At 39.3% G+C, this 13,934-nt stretch overlaps 2 protein-coding genes and 1 long non-coding RNA gene across 3 annotated transcripts; 1 reads left to right on the top strand and 2 right to left on the bottom strand.

The window, feature by feature from the left end:
• Positions 1 to 791: 791 nt before the first annotated feature.
• LOC138905739 (uncharacterized) lies at positions 792 to 4,082 on the bottom strand. The gene is made up of 6 exons (XM_070194261.1): positions 3,759 to 4,082; positions 3,147 to 3,639; positions 2,854 to 2,960; positions 2,349 to 2,735; positions 2,007 to 2,232; positions 792 to 1,645 (listed from the first exon to the last, which is right to left on the bottom strand). Exons 1-6 carry the CDS (start codon positions 4,080 to 4,082, stop codon positions 792 to 794), a joined length of 2,391 nt encoding a protein of 796 aa, XP_070050362.1.
• Positions 4,083 to 6,791: 2,709 nt separating this feature from the next.
• Positions 6,792 to 10,069, bottom strand: LOC108946808 (uncharacterized). Its single transcript, XR_001971167.3, has 2 exons — positions 9,296 to 10,069; positions 6,792 to 7,092 (listed from the first exon to the last, which is right to left on the bottom strand). It is a non-coding gene; the product is annotated as an uncharacterized lncRNA (long non-coding RNA).
• A 2,424-nt stretch (positions 10,070 to 12,493) lies between these two features.
• Positions 12,494 to 12,973, top strand: LOC138905740 (secreted RxLR effector protein 161-like). Its single transcript, XM_070194262.1, has one exon. It carries the CDS (start codon positions 12,494 to 12,496, stop codon positions 12,971 to 12,973), a length of 480 nt encoding a protein of 159 aa, XP_070050363.1.
• Positions 12,974 to 13,934: the final 961 nt, after the last annotated feature.

Below are 13,934 nucleotides of genomic sequence, written 5' to 3' on the forward strand. Positions count from 1 at the left end.
GATGTGGAAGGATGCGCTTCAATACCAGCTGGCCCACTTCAAATTTTCGGGGACACACCTTCTTGTTCTATACGGAGAATGAATCAAATCACCGTACACCTGGCATTGATGACACTTGCGAACAAAGCTGATGCAATCTCGTTCCATGGTGAGCCAATAATAACCTGCTCAAAGCATCGTTTTTGCCAAGACATACCCATTTATATGAGGCCCACAAACTCCAGAATGTACTTCAGTCATGACAATTGAAATTTCCTTAGCATCTACGCACCTCAGTAGCCCTAGGTCTGGAGTCCTCTTGTACAAGATTCCTCCACTTAAGAAAATACCACTAGCTAGACATCGAATGGTTCTCTTTTGATCACCTGTGGTATGTACCGGATATACCCCAGACTTGATGTATTCCTTGATATCATGGAACCAAGGTTTACCATCAAGTTCCTCTTCAACCATATTAAAATAGGCATACTGATCACGGACTTGGATATGCACGGGGTCAACATAAGCCTTATCTGGATGATGTAGCATTAAAGCCAGAGTATCCAGGGCATCAACAATCTCATTATGAATCCTGGGAATATGCCTAAATTCTACTGACCTTGACAAAGATCATGCAGACACTGTCGATATGGTATGAGCTTCAGGTGCCGAGTTTCCCATTCTCCCTGAATCTGGTGAACCAATACATTTGAATCTCCCTAAACCAGTATTTCCTGGACTCCCATGTCTATTGCTAACCTTAAACCTAGAATGCATGCTTCGTACTCAACCATGTTATTGGTGCAATAAAATCAAAGTTGGGCTGTTATAGAGTAGTGTTGCCCTATTTCGGAAATGAGTGCAGCCCCTATTCCGACACCTTTCATGTTAGCAGCTCCATCCAAAAAGAGTTTCCAACATGGCTTTTCATTATAATCAACTTCGTCAACATATAGCACTTCTTCATCAGGAAAATAAGTCTTCAATGGCGCATATTCTCCATCCACCGAATTCTCGGCTAAGTGGTCGGCCAAAGCTTGAGCTTTCATTGCGGTTTGAGTCACATAGATAATTTTAAGCTCTATGAGTAAATTCTGCCACTTTGCAAGTCTGTATGTGGGCATAGGCTTTTGAAAGATATACTTTAGAGGATCCATGCGAGAGATGAGGTAAGTAGTGTAGGACAAAAGATAATGCTTCAACTTTTGTTCCACCCAAGTCAGGGTGCAAGATGTCCTTTCAAGAAGAGTATACTTAACCTTATAAGGAGTGAACTTCTTACTGAGATAATAGATTGCCTGCTCTTTCTTGCCTGTGATGTCATGTTGACCCAGTACACAACCAAAAGAATTATCTAGGACTGTCAAGTACAAGATTAAAGGTCTCCCGGGCTCAGGCGGGACCAACACAGGTGGGTTTGACAGGTACCTCTTGATCTTATAAAATGCTTCTTGACATTTGTCAGTCCACTTGACCGCAACATTCTTCTTCAGCAACTTAAAGATGGGCTCACGGGTTGTTGTGAGTTGAGCAATAAACCTGCTAATGTAATTTAACCTTCTGAGCAAGCTCATCACCTTGATTTTATTCTTGGGCGGTGGTAACTCCTGGATGGCCCTGATCTTTGACGGATCTGACTCAATACCACGTCGACTGACCATAAATCCTAACAGTTTCCCAGATGGGACACCAAATGCACATTTTACTGGATTGAGCTTGAGATTATACATACGGAGCCTTTGGAAAAACTTCATCAAATCCTTGACATGGTTGCTTCTTTGACTTTATGATCACATCATTTACATAAACCTCAATCTCTCTGTGTATCATGTCATGAAATATAGTAGTCATCACCCTCATGTAAGTTGCCCCAACATTCTTCAAACTAAATGGCATTACCCGGTAGCAATATGTTCCCCATGGTGTGATGAATGATGTCTTTTCTGCATCTTCCTCATCCATTAGGATCTGGTGATATCCCGCATAGCAATCCACAAAAGACCCAATCTCATGCTTGGCACAATTACCAATCAGAATGTGGATGTTCGGCAATGGAAAATTATCATTTGGGCTTGCCTTGTTAAGATCACGATAATCAACACATACCCAGGTCTTACCATCCTTCTTTGGTACTGGCACAACATTAGCTAACCAAGTGGGATACTGAGTGACCCGAATGACCTTTTTTCCAAGTTGCTTTGTGATTTCTTCTTTGATCGTCACACTTATGTCAGTCTTAAACTTTCTTAACTTCTGTTTGATAGGGGGAATGCAGGATCAATTGGTAATTTATGAACTACCAAATCATTACTTAAGCTCAGCATATCGTTATATGACCATGCAAAGACATTTTTGTACTCAAACAGTACTTTGATTATTTCTTCCTTGACTTGTGGCTCCAAATGCACACTTATCTTGGTTTCCCTAACATTATCCTGATCTACTAAATTGATTGCTTCAGTTACATTCAAATTAGGATTTGGTTTCTCTTCAAAATATTTTAGCTCTTGACTTATTTCCTCAAATGCTACTTCTTCATCATATTCTACTTCTTGGATTATTATTTTAAGATTAAACTGGCTTTTAAGACTTGGCTGAAAATTTCTCATGCATGTCATGTCATTAGAACCAGCATAAAAATAAAATGAAACACTATTAGGAATAACGGAGAACAAAAAATTGCATTTCATTGAAAATAAAAGGATAGAATGGTTTGAATATAAAAACAACCGAAAATAAAAATCTGGATTACAACCCTGAAAAAACACAAATAACATAAAAAAAAAACAAAGCAAACTACCAAAACTCCTTCCGGGTGGGGAAAGGAGTAGAATCTCAATTGCTAAGCTTCACATTTGGCCCAACAAGATGTACATCTACGTTACTAGAACCTTCCCCAATTTCTACCATATTAACATCATCAAATAGTCTCTGAAACCTCTTGATCAGCTCTTCATCAACATCGACTACAGGTTTTGGGACTGATGATATTTGACGTTTTGCAGCCCCTCGCTTAATAAAAGACTTGGAGATGTGTGGAATAGGCCTAGGTAGCGACCATGCCTTCTGTTTCTAATTTTTAGCCCTTTTCACGTCCCTCTCTGTGGGCGTGAATCCCAAACCAAATATGCCAAAATTTTCACGTGGGCACACTAGATGCACAATACCCTGTAGAGATGAACCCAGACCTTTACCCGGCACAAAACCATTCTTCAATATTTTATTTGCAACCATGACGGACACGGAGGATAGCCCCGTACCTGGAATGCATTCTCCCTTCGAAATCTTCTCAACAGACATTGTTTCGAAAGTTTGGTAAACCCAAGGTCCGTTATCATCTTCAGCTTCAATAAAGGGAACAGACGGGTCATTATAAGAAGATATGTCCTCATCACCGTGCACAACTATTTCTTGCCCGTCCCATTCGAACTTTACCAGTTGATGCAGAGAAGATGGGATTGCCTTAGCCGCGTGTATCCAAGGCCTGCCCAACAACAAATTGTAGGAGACTACCACATCCAACACTTGAAATTCCATAGTGAACTCGATTGGACCTATCGACAATTCGAGCATTATATCACCGACATAATCTTTCCCTCCCCCATCAAAGCCTTGAACACATACACTGTTCATGTGGATTCTTTTAGTACATATTTTCAACTTTTGTAAAGTAGAAAAAGGGCAAATATTTGCACTAGAGCCGTTATCAACCAGTACCCTCAAGACAACAGACACCTCGCACTTTACCGTAAGATAAAAAACTCGGTTGTGTTATGTACCCTCCATAGGAAGTTCATCATCTGAGAAGGTGATCCTATTTGCTTCGAAGATCTTGTTAGCAATTTTTCCATATGATTCACTGTGATCTTATAAGGAACATGTGCCTCATTCAAAATCTTCATCAGGGCTTTGCAGTGGTCATCTGAATGTATCAATAAAGACAAAAGAGAGATCTGAGCCGGTGTTTTCCTTAATTGCTCCACTATGGAATAGTCTTGCACTTTCATCTTTTTCAGGAACTCTTCAGCCTCTTCTTTGGTGACCGGCTTCTTTACTAGTATTTGACTAACCTTGAACGGTTTGGCCTTTCTCAATTCATCCATGGTAAAACACCTCTCAGAACGAGTCAGTCCTCCAGTTTCATTGACTTCTCCCTCTACTTATTTCCCTGTATATGTCACTACAACTTGTTTATAATTCCACGGGATAGCCTTTGTATCAACCACTGGCAACTGGGTCACTAGCTTAATAACCACAAGGGTAAAAGGAGCCCCTTTCATGACTACGACAGGTTTGCTTGGGATCCTTGGCACGACCACTTTCAGCTTTTCCTTACTCGCCCCAGCATCCTTCGAAGGCCCTTTCACAACCAACACAGGTGGCTTCACGTTGAGCACCCTTAGTTTCTCTGTCATCCCTTCAACTGTCGAGGGAATTACTTTTGTAGAGTCTAGAACCTTAACTAAATTACCTTCACTAGAACGAATCATCATGATGGACTCGGAAGAATTCCCAGGCTCTTTATCCTTACGAACTATCTCAATCATGTGTGTCCCTGTGTGGGCTGGAAAAGGATTTTGGTTGATGTTTGGCGCATCTTGGATCTGTACTACAATTTGATTTGCATCAATAAGCCCTTGTATTGCTCTTTTAAAATGCCAACACTTCTTTATATCATGCCCTGGGGCATCAGAACAATATGCGCACCTCAAAGAATAATCAAGGTTCTTCTGGGGTGGATTTAGTATCTTTGCCTCAATCGGCCTCAGCACGTCCAATTGCCTCAACTTTTGAAATAAACTGGCATAGGACTCTCCCAGAGGGGTGAAGGTTTCTTTCCGTTGTTGCCTTTCTCTTTTATACTCCGACCTAGGTCGAAAGTTTGGACCGGTAGGGTTTCGGTAGGGTTGTGGGTGTGTATAAGAGTTTTGTGGAGCTGGTCACGCCATTGCGGGTAGGGGGTTGAGCATATGATTGTGCGTGGTGAACATGGTATTTGGGTGGCCTGACTGAGTATTGAGGTTCTTGTAATGGGAAATACGGTTGGGGTGGATTATATAGAGTGTGGGTGTAGGCTTGGGGTTGGGGTCAAGTTTGAGTATACTGGTAAGGCGGATGCCTTGGGCCACGCCATGCTCCTGAGACAACTATTGCAACATCATCCTTTTTCTTTTTGCCTAACAAACTTCTTGTGCCGTTCTGGATTTCCTGCATGGTTGCTTTTATAGCGGAGTATCTCATGATCTTGCTCGACTTGAGTCCTTCTTCCACCATCTATCCTATCTTTACCACATCGTTAAAAGGTTTGCCCATGTCTGAGATCAAGTGGCCAAAGTAAGTAGGCTCTTGGGCTTGAATAAAGTACTTGACCATCTCGTCTGATTGACCTGGGCAGCTTGTTCTCTCCATCTGAGCTCGTATTCCCTAAAGCTTTCATTGGGCTTCTTTTCTATCTTGGTCAAGGACAGGTGATCCGGGACAATATCTATATTATACTGAAAGTGCCGGTCAAAGGCCTGAGTCATATCGTCCCATGTATAGAACCTGCTAGCATCTTGACGTGTGTACCATTCCAGGGCTGCCCCACTCAAACTATGACTGAAATAGTCCATCAAAAGTTCATTCTTCCCACCAACGCCTCTCATCTTACTGCAATAACCTCTCAAATGGGCCACAGGATCTCCATGTCTGTCATACAGAACAAACTTTTACATCTTGAACCTGACGGGCAGTTAGACGTCAGGGAACAAGCACAAGTCCTTGTAAGACACACTTACTTGGTTTCATATCCCTTGCATATTCCTTAAAGATTGCTTTAAACTCTTCACCTTCCTGAATATCTCATCTTGATCCACATTCTTAGCAGGCTCCTTGATTTTCAATAGGAGGCTCAAAGTTAGGGGTATAACTATAGGGATCCGAGACCTTAAAAATTAGTTCAGGAGCATAGTATTGGGCATCGGGAACCTTGAACGCGGGTTCACTAGAAGATCAATGGATGGTAGCTTGTGAAGGGGCTACAAGAATAGGAGTGGATGTTGGAGCGGGATATGAGGTTATTTTGGCTGGTGGAGCATGGAAAGGCTGGGAAGAGGTGCCAGGGTAGTTATGATAAGGGGTAAAGCCTGGAGCATATTATGGGGAAAATCAACAGTGGTGGGAATTTGGCCTTGTGATAGTGGTAGGATGGTGGCAGAGTTTTCAGTGTAGTCAGTGGGAAATGAGGGTGGAGGATGCCCACTGATCCAAGCTTTATACATATCTGACATCTGTTGTTTCAATCTTTGAACCTCTTCATTCAACTCAGATTCTGACTTCACAATCTCTCTTGATTGATCAACAACACATGTGTCCAATTCTTTGCTACTCATGACTGCCTTGTTCTTTGACCTAGTATTGTATGGATGACTCGCCAGAGTACCACAAACCAATCACCTTCCTTAAAATTGATAATGAAAATAATAAAGAGGAGCAAAACAAAGCCAACATGTTAGCGTTAGGGCATTTATAATAATATCACATTACATGCGATGCACTTAGCAGTAATTAATGGTTGTAGAATGACTTTGAGGGTCATAAGGTCATATGGCATCATACTGATTTGCTTGTTCCCACCTTCCTTTTTTTTCTTCTTCTAACGCTCCCTGGTTTACACCATCTTCTTTCCTCTCATTTCTCACTTCCCACAACTTCATCTCTTTTCTCTTTTGTTTTTTAAATTTTAAAAATGATTCGATCGAACCCGATGTAGGTTGCCTACATATCATGTTCCACATGAATCATACCAACCGAAGTTCTGGAAAAGCGATAGATAGAATAAGCTAAAAAGAAAAAAATCTTTTTGGATTTTTCATTTATAACCTTTTTTTGTTTTTCAAATACAAATGGAAAGTACGATGACAAAAGACTCGATAGACTCAGCTAGACTATGACAGACTCTGACACCACCTAAAAGATTCAATACTACTGGACAAGATAAGAGAGTAAAAGAAAGCATGAAAACAGACTCAAAAATATAAAAAGTCTCCTCAAACAGCTCCTGAAAGCAACGGTCCTGGCTGGGATGGTCATAGGGCGTCTGTCATGCTCAAACTCTAGTAAGTGGATCCAAACCTGAATGAGAAGGATAAGAACAAACAGAGTTAGTGACTTAAGACACTACGTGAGCCATAACGCCTCATATTGGACATATGCAAGACACGATTGAGGCTATTTTTGCAAACTGGCCTACAGGGCCAAAAGGTGGCTAGAAATGCAAATTCAATAAGGGTGACCTCTAAGATATGCAAACACCTCACGAAGGCCTATATGGCCTTAAACTTCAAGGAAACATAATCTCCAGAATTACTTTGCAAAAATGACCCCTTTGCAGAATGGCCTATGTGGCCAAAACTGGTTGAGCATGCAAATTCAACAGGAATGGACCTTAACCTAAGACTCACTAGGAAGACCATACCCTATATGGGTTGCCTACGTATCCCGTCCTGAAAGACGAGAATCGTGTATGCGTAGTTCGGGAGGATTGGACATGGGAGAAAGCTTTGAAAAATGCAACTAATTTGGAAAAAAGCTATTTTTGTCTTTTTTTGAAAAATAATAAGAAAGTGTAAAATCCCCTTCTTTTTTTAATATTTTTAGAAAACTGGGCAGGAAAATCAAAAGTGATAAAACCCTCAATATTCTCGCTTACTTCTTTTTTCCACCCTTCTTTTCAAAACATCAGTCCGCCAAATGACATTTCTACCTTCAAAGATGCAACATTTAGCACATAGGATGATTGGATGTCCTTTTGGGCCAGCGGACCCATTTGACACAATTTGGATAGGCTTTGTATAAAGGAACACGGTACCTAGGACCGGACCCTGCTATGTCATAATGATATGATGCATATAGTCGTGACCTAAAGGCTGACCTACGTTTGGGGTACACTAACAAGACAATTCGGGGGAACGTATGGTCGATGGTGGCTGCTCAAGCTTTCCACCCACTCCATACGTCCAACAATCCCCCCTCCTAAAATAAAGGTGACTCAACAAAGAGTTCGTGTATGCGATGCGTACTACGAGACTTGTTGCAAAAAGAATTGACCGGGTAATGCATATGATGACAGTTATAAAGCAGTAACACATAAATAAAAAATTTTAAATACATAAATAACTAGCAAATAATAAAACGACATAAACAAAATAAAAATCAAATAAAGCAAATAAAAAACATAAAAACCTCAACTAAATATTCTAAAAAATCAACAAGATCAAGTACCAGCTCGAAGCTACAAATCCCCAACAGAGTCGCCAAAGTTGTCACACCCTTTTTTTCACCTTAACCCTCTTTAAAAAAAAAAAGATAAAAGTAATTTTAAAGCTCAAAAGGGTTTTTATTTAGAAAGTCATAAAAAATTGTGTTTCAAAGGATTTTTCAGAATCCCCACTTAACATTTGGTTTCGGTGTGCCAAGCCACCGTTTAAAAAAATGAATTTTTCCTTTTAAAAACACATTTAGACTCTAAAACATAGTCTGCACCAGAGATTCTAAGTAAGGGGTTTCATTTGACTCGGGAGAAGGTGTTAGGTATTCCCCAAGTTTCGTGAAAGTCACGGTTGCATACTTGATCTAGTTGGCTTTAAAGAATACTCAAAATGATGCAAAAATGCACGAAAGAAAAAATACACAAGAGGCTCGAGGTCGTCCCCACCTAAAAAAAAGAAAATAAAATAAGTGAAAAATACTAAGAGTCTATACTATGATCACTCCACAATGTCCGTCACGGCCTCCAATTACATTCACTACGGGGCATACCCTGGATAAAAATATATATAAAATCTACGGAGCCTTCCCCCGAGTATAAACTAGAGAACGACTTCTCACCTCGAATAAAAATGAAATAAAAGACCTAAGATTTGCCTACCCAAGTGTGGTTGGCCTAAACATGCTCCTACCTATTTTAGGCAAGTATATAAACAAAAGTAATAGAAGTCAGTACATGCCCAAATATTCAATTCTATCTACAAGCCTATAGTCCATTATTTAATTTGTTTACTAAACAACTCAAAGCTCAATACCAATTAATCATGATTATCCCCAACATCCCATTCACTGTCTCCATTCAATTTAAGCATCAATACAATCACAAGGAAAGTATTCAAAAATTGTTGACAATTAAAAATTCAAACAACGACTCAACTCAAACAAATCTGAAACGGAAATTTACAACTCAAAAATTCACAAAATAACAATTAAAGCATGAATTGCAAATAAACACAAACAACTCACGGGAGATAAACTGAAAAAAACAGAGGAAAGGGAAAGGATGAACCTTAAGTGGAGCCAAAAAACTCTTTCAGATTTGATTAATACTGAACCGACCACATTTGATTACTGCAGAGTTGAACTTCGACCTTCAAACTTGACCCAATAATGGACAGCGACAAGAACCATAGACTGCAAAACTTTCGATGGCAACCTCGACCGAATGTTTACCAGAACTTTGACCAAACTCGACCCCTTTTGACGATGAAAAGATGTAGCTAAAATGAGTGATTGACGGATGATACAAAGTGGTTGAGCTACTGGTTTTTAGATATGGTTTCATTGCTGATTTTTTATGGAAAAGGTGGCGTGTTTGGTGTTGAACTCGACCGACAATCGCAGCTGCTACATGGCTTCGTTTTGGGTCTGGTTGAGGTTGTTTTTAGCTGATTCGGGGTGTTTTTTTGGAGCTGTTTTGCAGCTGCATTTTGGCTATTTAGAGGTGGTATTTCAGCTGGTTTCTGGCAACCTTTAAGGTCATTTTTGACTAAAGAATGAAACTGTTTTCGAGCTTGTTTTGGTGCGTTTGGGGTGGGGGGCGTAAAAAGAGCTGGATTTTTGAGCTCTTACATAACTGAAACTATGGAAGGATAATGGTGATTGACGATGAAGAAGGGGAGAAGAAGAGGTAGGGTGTGGCTGAATTCGTATTCCCTCTGTTTTTGGACTCTATCTCCTCTGTCCGTTCTCCTTCTGTTCTCTCACGTCCCTTAATATATACTCTCTCTCAAAGCTTCTATTTTTTCCAAATATCTTCTCTCCCTTTATTGAATTATCAATGAGTTTTTTATAGTAAAAAATGAGAGTAAAGGTCTGGAGAATATTGTGCAGGTGATGGAAGGGGATAATGGTGATATGAGTGGGGACATGAGTAGTGAAAGTGAGAGTGTGAGTGGGAAAGTGGGAAGTGAGTGGGGAAAGTGGGAAGTTACGTATTGGGGAGATGAGTGAGGAAAATTTGAAGCACGGTCAAAAATTAGGTGCTAACAATAAGTGTATCACAATTGTGTGATAGAGGTAACATGGTAGTTTTCACCTCTACAAAATGCTTTGTGATAAATCTTACCACTGACAAGATTCTTTTGCAGGGAAAAAAGTAAATAACATATATGTGGTGGATCTGTACACACTTTTAGATAACAAAATCACTTGCTTAAGTGTGTTGGATAATGATCCCCTCCTTTGGTACAAGATACTTTGACATGCCAATCTAAGCCAACTCAACAAACTAGTCTCCAAGAACTTAGTGATAGGATTGCCTAACATTAAGATTAAGGAAGACAAAGTTTGTGAGGCTTGTGCAAGGGGAAAACATGTAAGATCTTCTTTTAAAAGCAAGAAAATGGTAAGCACCACCAGGTCGATGGAACTGGTCCATATGGATTTGTGTGGACCAATGAGAACGATGAGGAGAGGTGGTAAGATATATGTTATGGTACTTGTTGATGATTACTATAGGTTTACTTGGACACTGCTTTTAACATTTAAAGATGAAGCAATTGACATGTTCACTTCATTTGTTAGAAATACTCAGAAATAACTAGGTAATCAATTTGCATCAATTAGGTGTGATCATGGTACTGAATTTGAGAATGCTAAATTTTCTGAATTTTGTGATGAGCATGACATAGATCATAACTTTTCTTCTCCTAGGATTCCACAACAAAATGGAGCAGTTGAAAGAAGAATAGGACATTGAAAGAAATGGATATGACTATGCTACTTGCTAATAAATTGCCCCCATAGTTTCTGGACAGAAGCTGTGAACACTGCATGCTACATCATAAATAGGTACATGACTAGACCTCTTGTTGAGAAGACTCCCTATGAGTTACTTAAAGGGAGAAATCCAAATATATCCCATCTTGGGGCATTTGGATGTAAGTGCTTTGTGCACAATAATGGTAAAGACTCTCTAGGTAAGTTTGATCCTAGAAGTGATGAGGGAATATTCTTAGGATATTCTTCACATAGTAAAATTTATAAGATTTATAAAACAAACTATGTGTGTAGAATAAAGTGTACATGTGGTTTTTGATAAAACTAATATTCTGTTTGAGAGGCAGGAACATGATGATGAAGGAATTGGGCTGGTAAGAAGCACAAATGAAACCACAACTCAGATTGAAGCTGCACCAGAGGAAGGAACAGGTGATGGAACATGTCCTTCCACCTAGGGCAACCTGACAGGGGAAACCATTGAACCAAGAGGAAATGATCCTCGAACCTCGAGGGAACCTGCCCATGAACCTGTTCCTCGGCAACATAACATTGAAGGAACATCTAGGGGAAACCAGGTGGTTGTGAAACCTTACAAGTATCAAAGTTCTCATCCCATTAAGAACATAATAACTGATCCAACCTCTGGAATCAAAATCAGATCACCTTTGAATAATCTTTGTGCTTTTGATGCCTTTTTATCTCTTACTGAACCTAAAAATATTGTTGACGCTTTGCAGGATGCAGACTGGGTGAATGCAATACAATATGAACTCAACCAATTTGAGAGAAGTCAAGTTTGGCATCTGGTACCAAGACCCAAGGACAGATCAGTAATTGGCACAAAATGGTTCTTCAGAAACAAACTTGACGAAGATGAAACAGTTACAAGGAACAAGGCAAGATTAGTGGTTCGAGGATATAGTCAAGAGGAGGGCATAGACTATGATGAGACTTTTGCTTCAGTTGCAAGATTGGAAGAAATTAGACTCCTTATAGCCTTTGCTGCTTACATGGAATTCACTCTCCATCAGATGGATATCAAGAGTGCCTTCTTCAATGGATATCTAAAGGAAGAAGTATTTGTCAAGCAACCTCTGGGCTTTGAAATCAAGGAATGTCCTGATCATGTGTAAAAGCTTGACAACGCACTTTATGGGCTCAAGCAGGCTCCAAGAGTATGGTATAAAAGATTGTCAAAATTCTTGCTTTAGCATGGCTACAAAAGAGGTAAAATTGACAATACTTTGTTTTTGAAAGAAAAAGGTAAAGATCTCTTAGTAGTTCAGATATATATTGATGATATAATCTTTGGAGCAACTATTGATAGGTTAAGTAAAGAATTTGCTAAACTAATGGGGAATGAATTTGAAATGAGTATGATGGTGAGTTTAATTTCTTTTTAGGCTTGCAAATTAAACAAAATTCAAATGGAACTATGATCCATCGGCAGAAGTATATGAAAGAGTTGCTTAAAAGATTTAAAATGGAAGACTCTAAAGAAATTGATACTCCTATAGCAACAGCCACAAAATTGGATATAGATGAACTTGGTTCATATGTTGATCAGAAGATGTATAGGGGAATGATTGACTCTTTGTTATATTTTACTGCTAGTAGACCTGACATTGTTTTCAGTGTTGGCCTTTGTGCTAGATTTCAAGAAAATCCAAAGGAGTCTCACTTGACTGTTATCAAGAGTATCTTGAGATACCTAAAAGGCACCACTGACCTTTGTATGTGGTATCCAAAAGGTAGTAACTTCAATTTAGTGGGATATGCTGATGTTGATTATGCAAGTTTTCTTGTGGATAAAAAGAGTACCTCAGGTATGGCACACTTTATTGGCTCATGTCTTGTGTCTTGGGCCACCAAAAAGAAATATTTTGTGGCCTTCTCTACTGCTGAAGTTGAGTATGTTGTTGCTGCCTCATATTGTGCTCAATTGTTGTGGATCAAACAATAATTAATGGATTTTGGAATTGATGTAGGTTGTATCCCCATCTTTTGTATAAAACTAGTGCAATTAGTATGACCAAGAACCCGGTTCATCACAAAAGAACTAAGCACATCGATATCATGCATCACTTTTTGAGGGACAATTATGAAAAAGGTTTGATCACTATAGAATGTTGTATTACTAACAAGCAAATAGCTGATATTTTCACAAAAGCTCTAATTAGAGATCACTTTGAAAGGAAGATGTTAGAATTAGGGATGATTAAGATCACCTAAAAAGAACCAGTTCTAACCCAGTGTTTGGTTAGATAAGTTTGTGAATTTTTGTAAATAATTAGATTAGGTTTTGCTCAGTATTATATTTTTGCTAGCATACTCTTGTGCCATGTGCTAAAATGTCTCATCAATTTCTAATGATATTATCTTTATTTTCTTAAAAACATTCAGACTTACACAAGAGAATTTTTCGAGAAGAACCTGGTTCATCAAAATTACTTTGTATGTACTCTCCACTCCGCATACTTCGAAATAACTGTATTTGGATCATGAGCAAAAACAGAGTCCTATTTAATCCTAACCTCCCTCAAGCCTATCCGTTACAAACGAACCAGTTTCACCTAGAAGAGAGTCCCCAACACCATAATTGCCTAGATTCTAAGAAAGTCTCCTAACATCTTTTCAAACGGAGTCCCAGTTTGATTAGACTTCTGAGCTTTTAAAAAGGTGGCGTTGGTCAATTAAACTCTCCCTCCTTAAATTTATTTGGCCTTACTCATTTTCTCATATCTAATTTTCAGCCACCAAACAATTCTCTCTATCTACTCTCATCTCTTCTATACTCATATACTCACATCTCTTATATACTCACATCCACACACATAAATGGCAAACCTCTCTGATAATCCCCCATCACCATCCAAAGAATCATCAACTACACCATCTAATACACCTTCAACCACACCCATTTC

Source organism: Nicotiana tomentosiformis, chromosome 2 (genome assembly GCF_000390325.3).
Source record: "Nicotiana tomentosiformis chromosome 2, ASM39032v3, whole genome shotgun sequence".
NCBI classification, from domain to species: domain Eukaryota; kingdom Viridiplantae; phylum Streptophyta; class Magnoliopsida; order Solanales; family Solanaceae; genus Nicotiana; species Nicotiana tomentosiformis.

Excerpts from the sequence above, each read along its gene's own strand:
- LOC138905739 (XM_070194261.1), bottom strand. The coding sequence starts at position 4,082 with ATGGATGAATTGAGAAAGGCCAAACCGTTCAAGGTTAGTCAAATACTA. Across the intron at positions 3,640-3,758 it reads TGATGAACTTCCTATGGAGG|TTGAAAATATGTACTAAAAG; the intron begins GTACATAACACA and ends ACTTTACAAAAG. Across the intron at positions 2,233-2,348 it reads TCAAGGAAGAAATAATCAAA|AAGTTAAGAAAGTTTAAGAC; the intron begins GTACTGTTTGAG and ends CCTATCAAACAG.
- LOC138905740 (XM_070194262.1), top strand. The coding sequence starts at position 12,494 with ATGGAAGACTCTAAAGAAATTGATACTCCTATAGCAACAGCCACAAAA.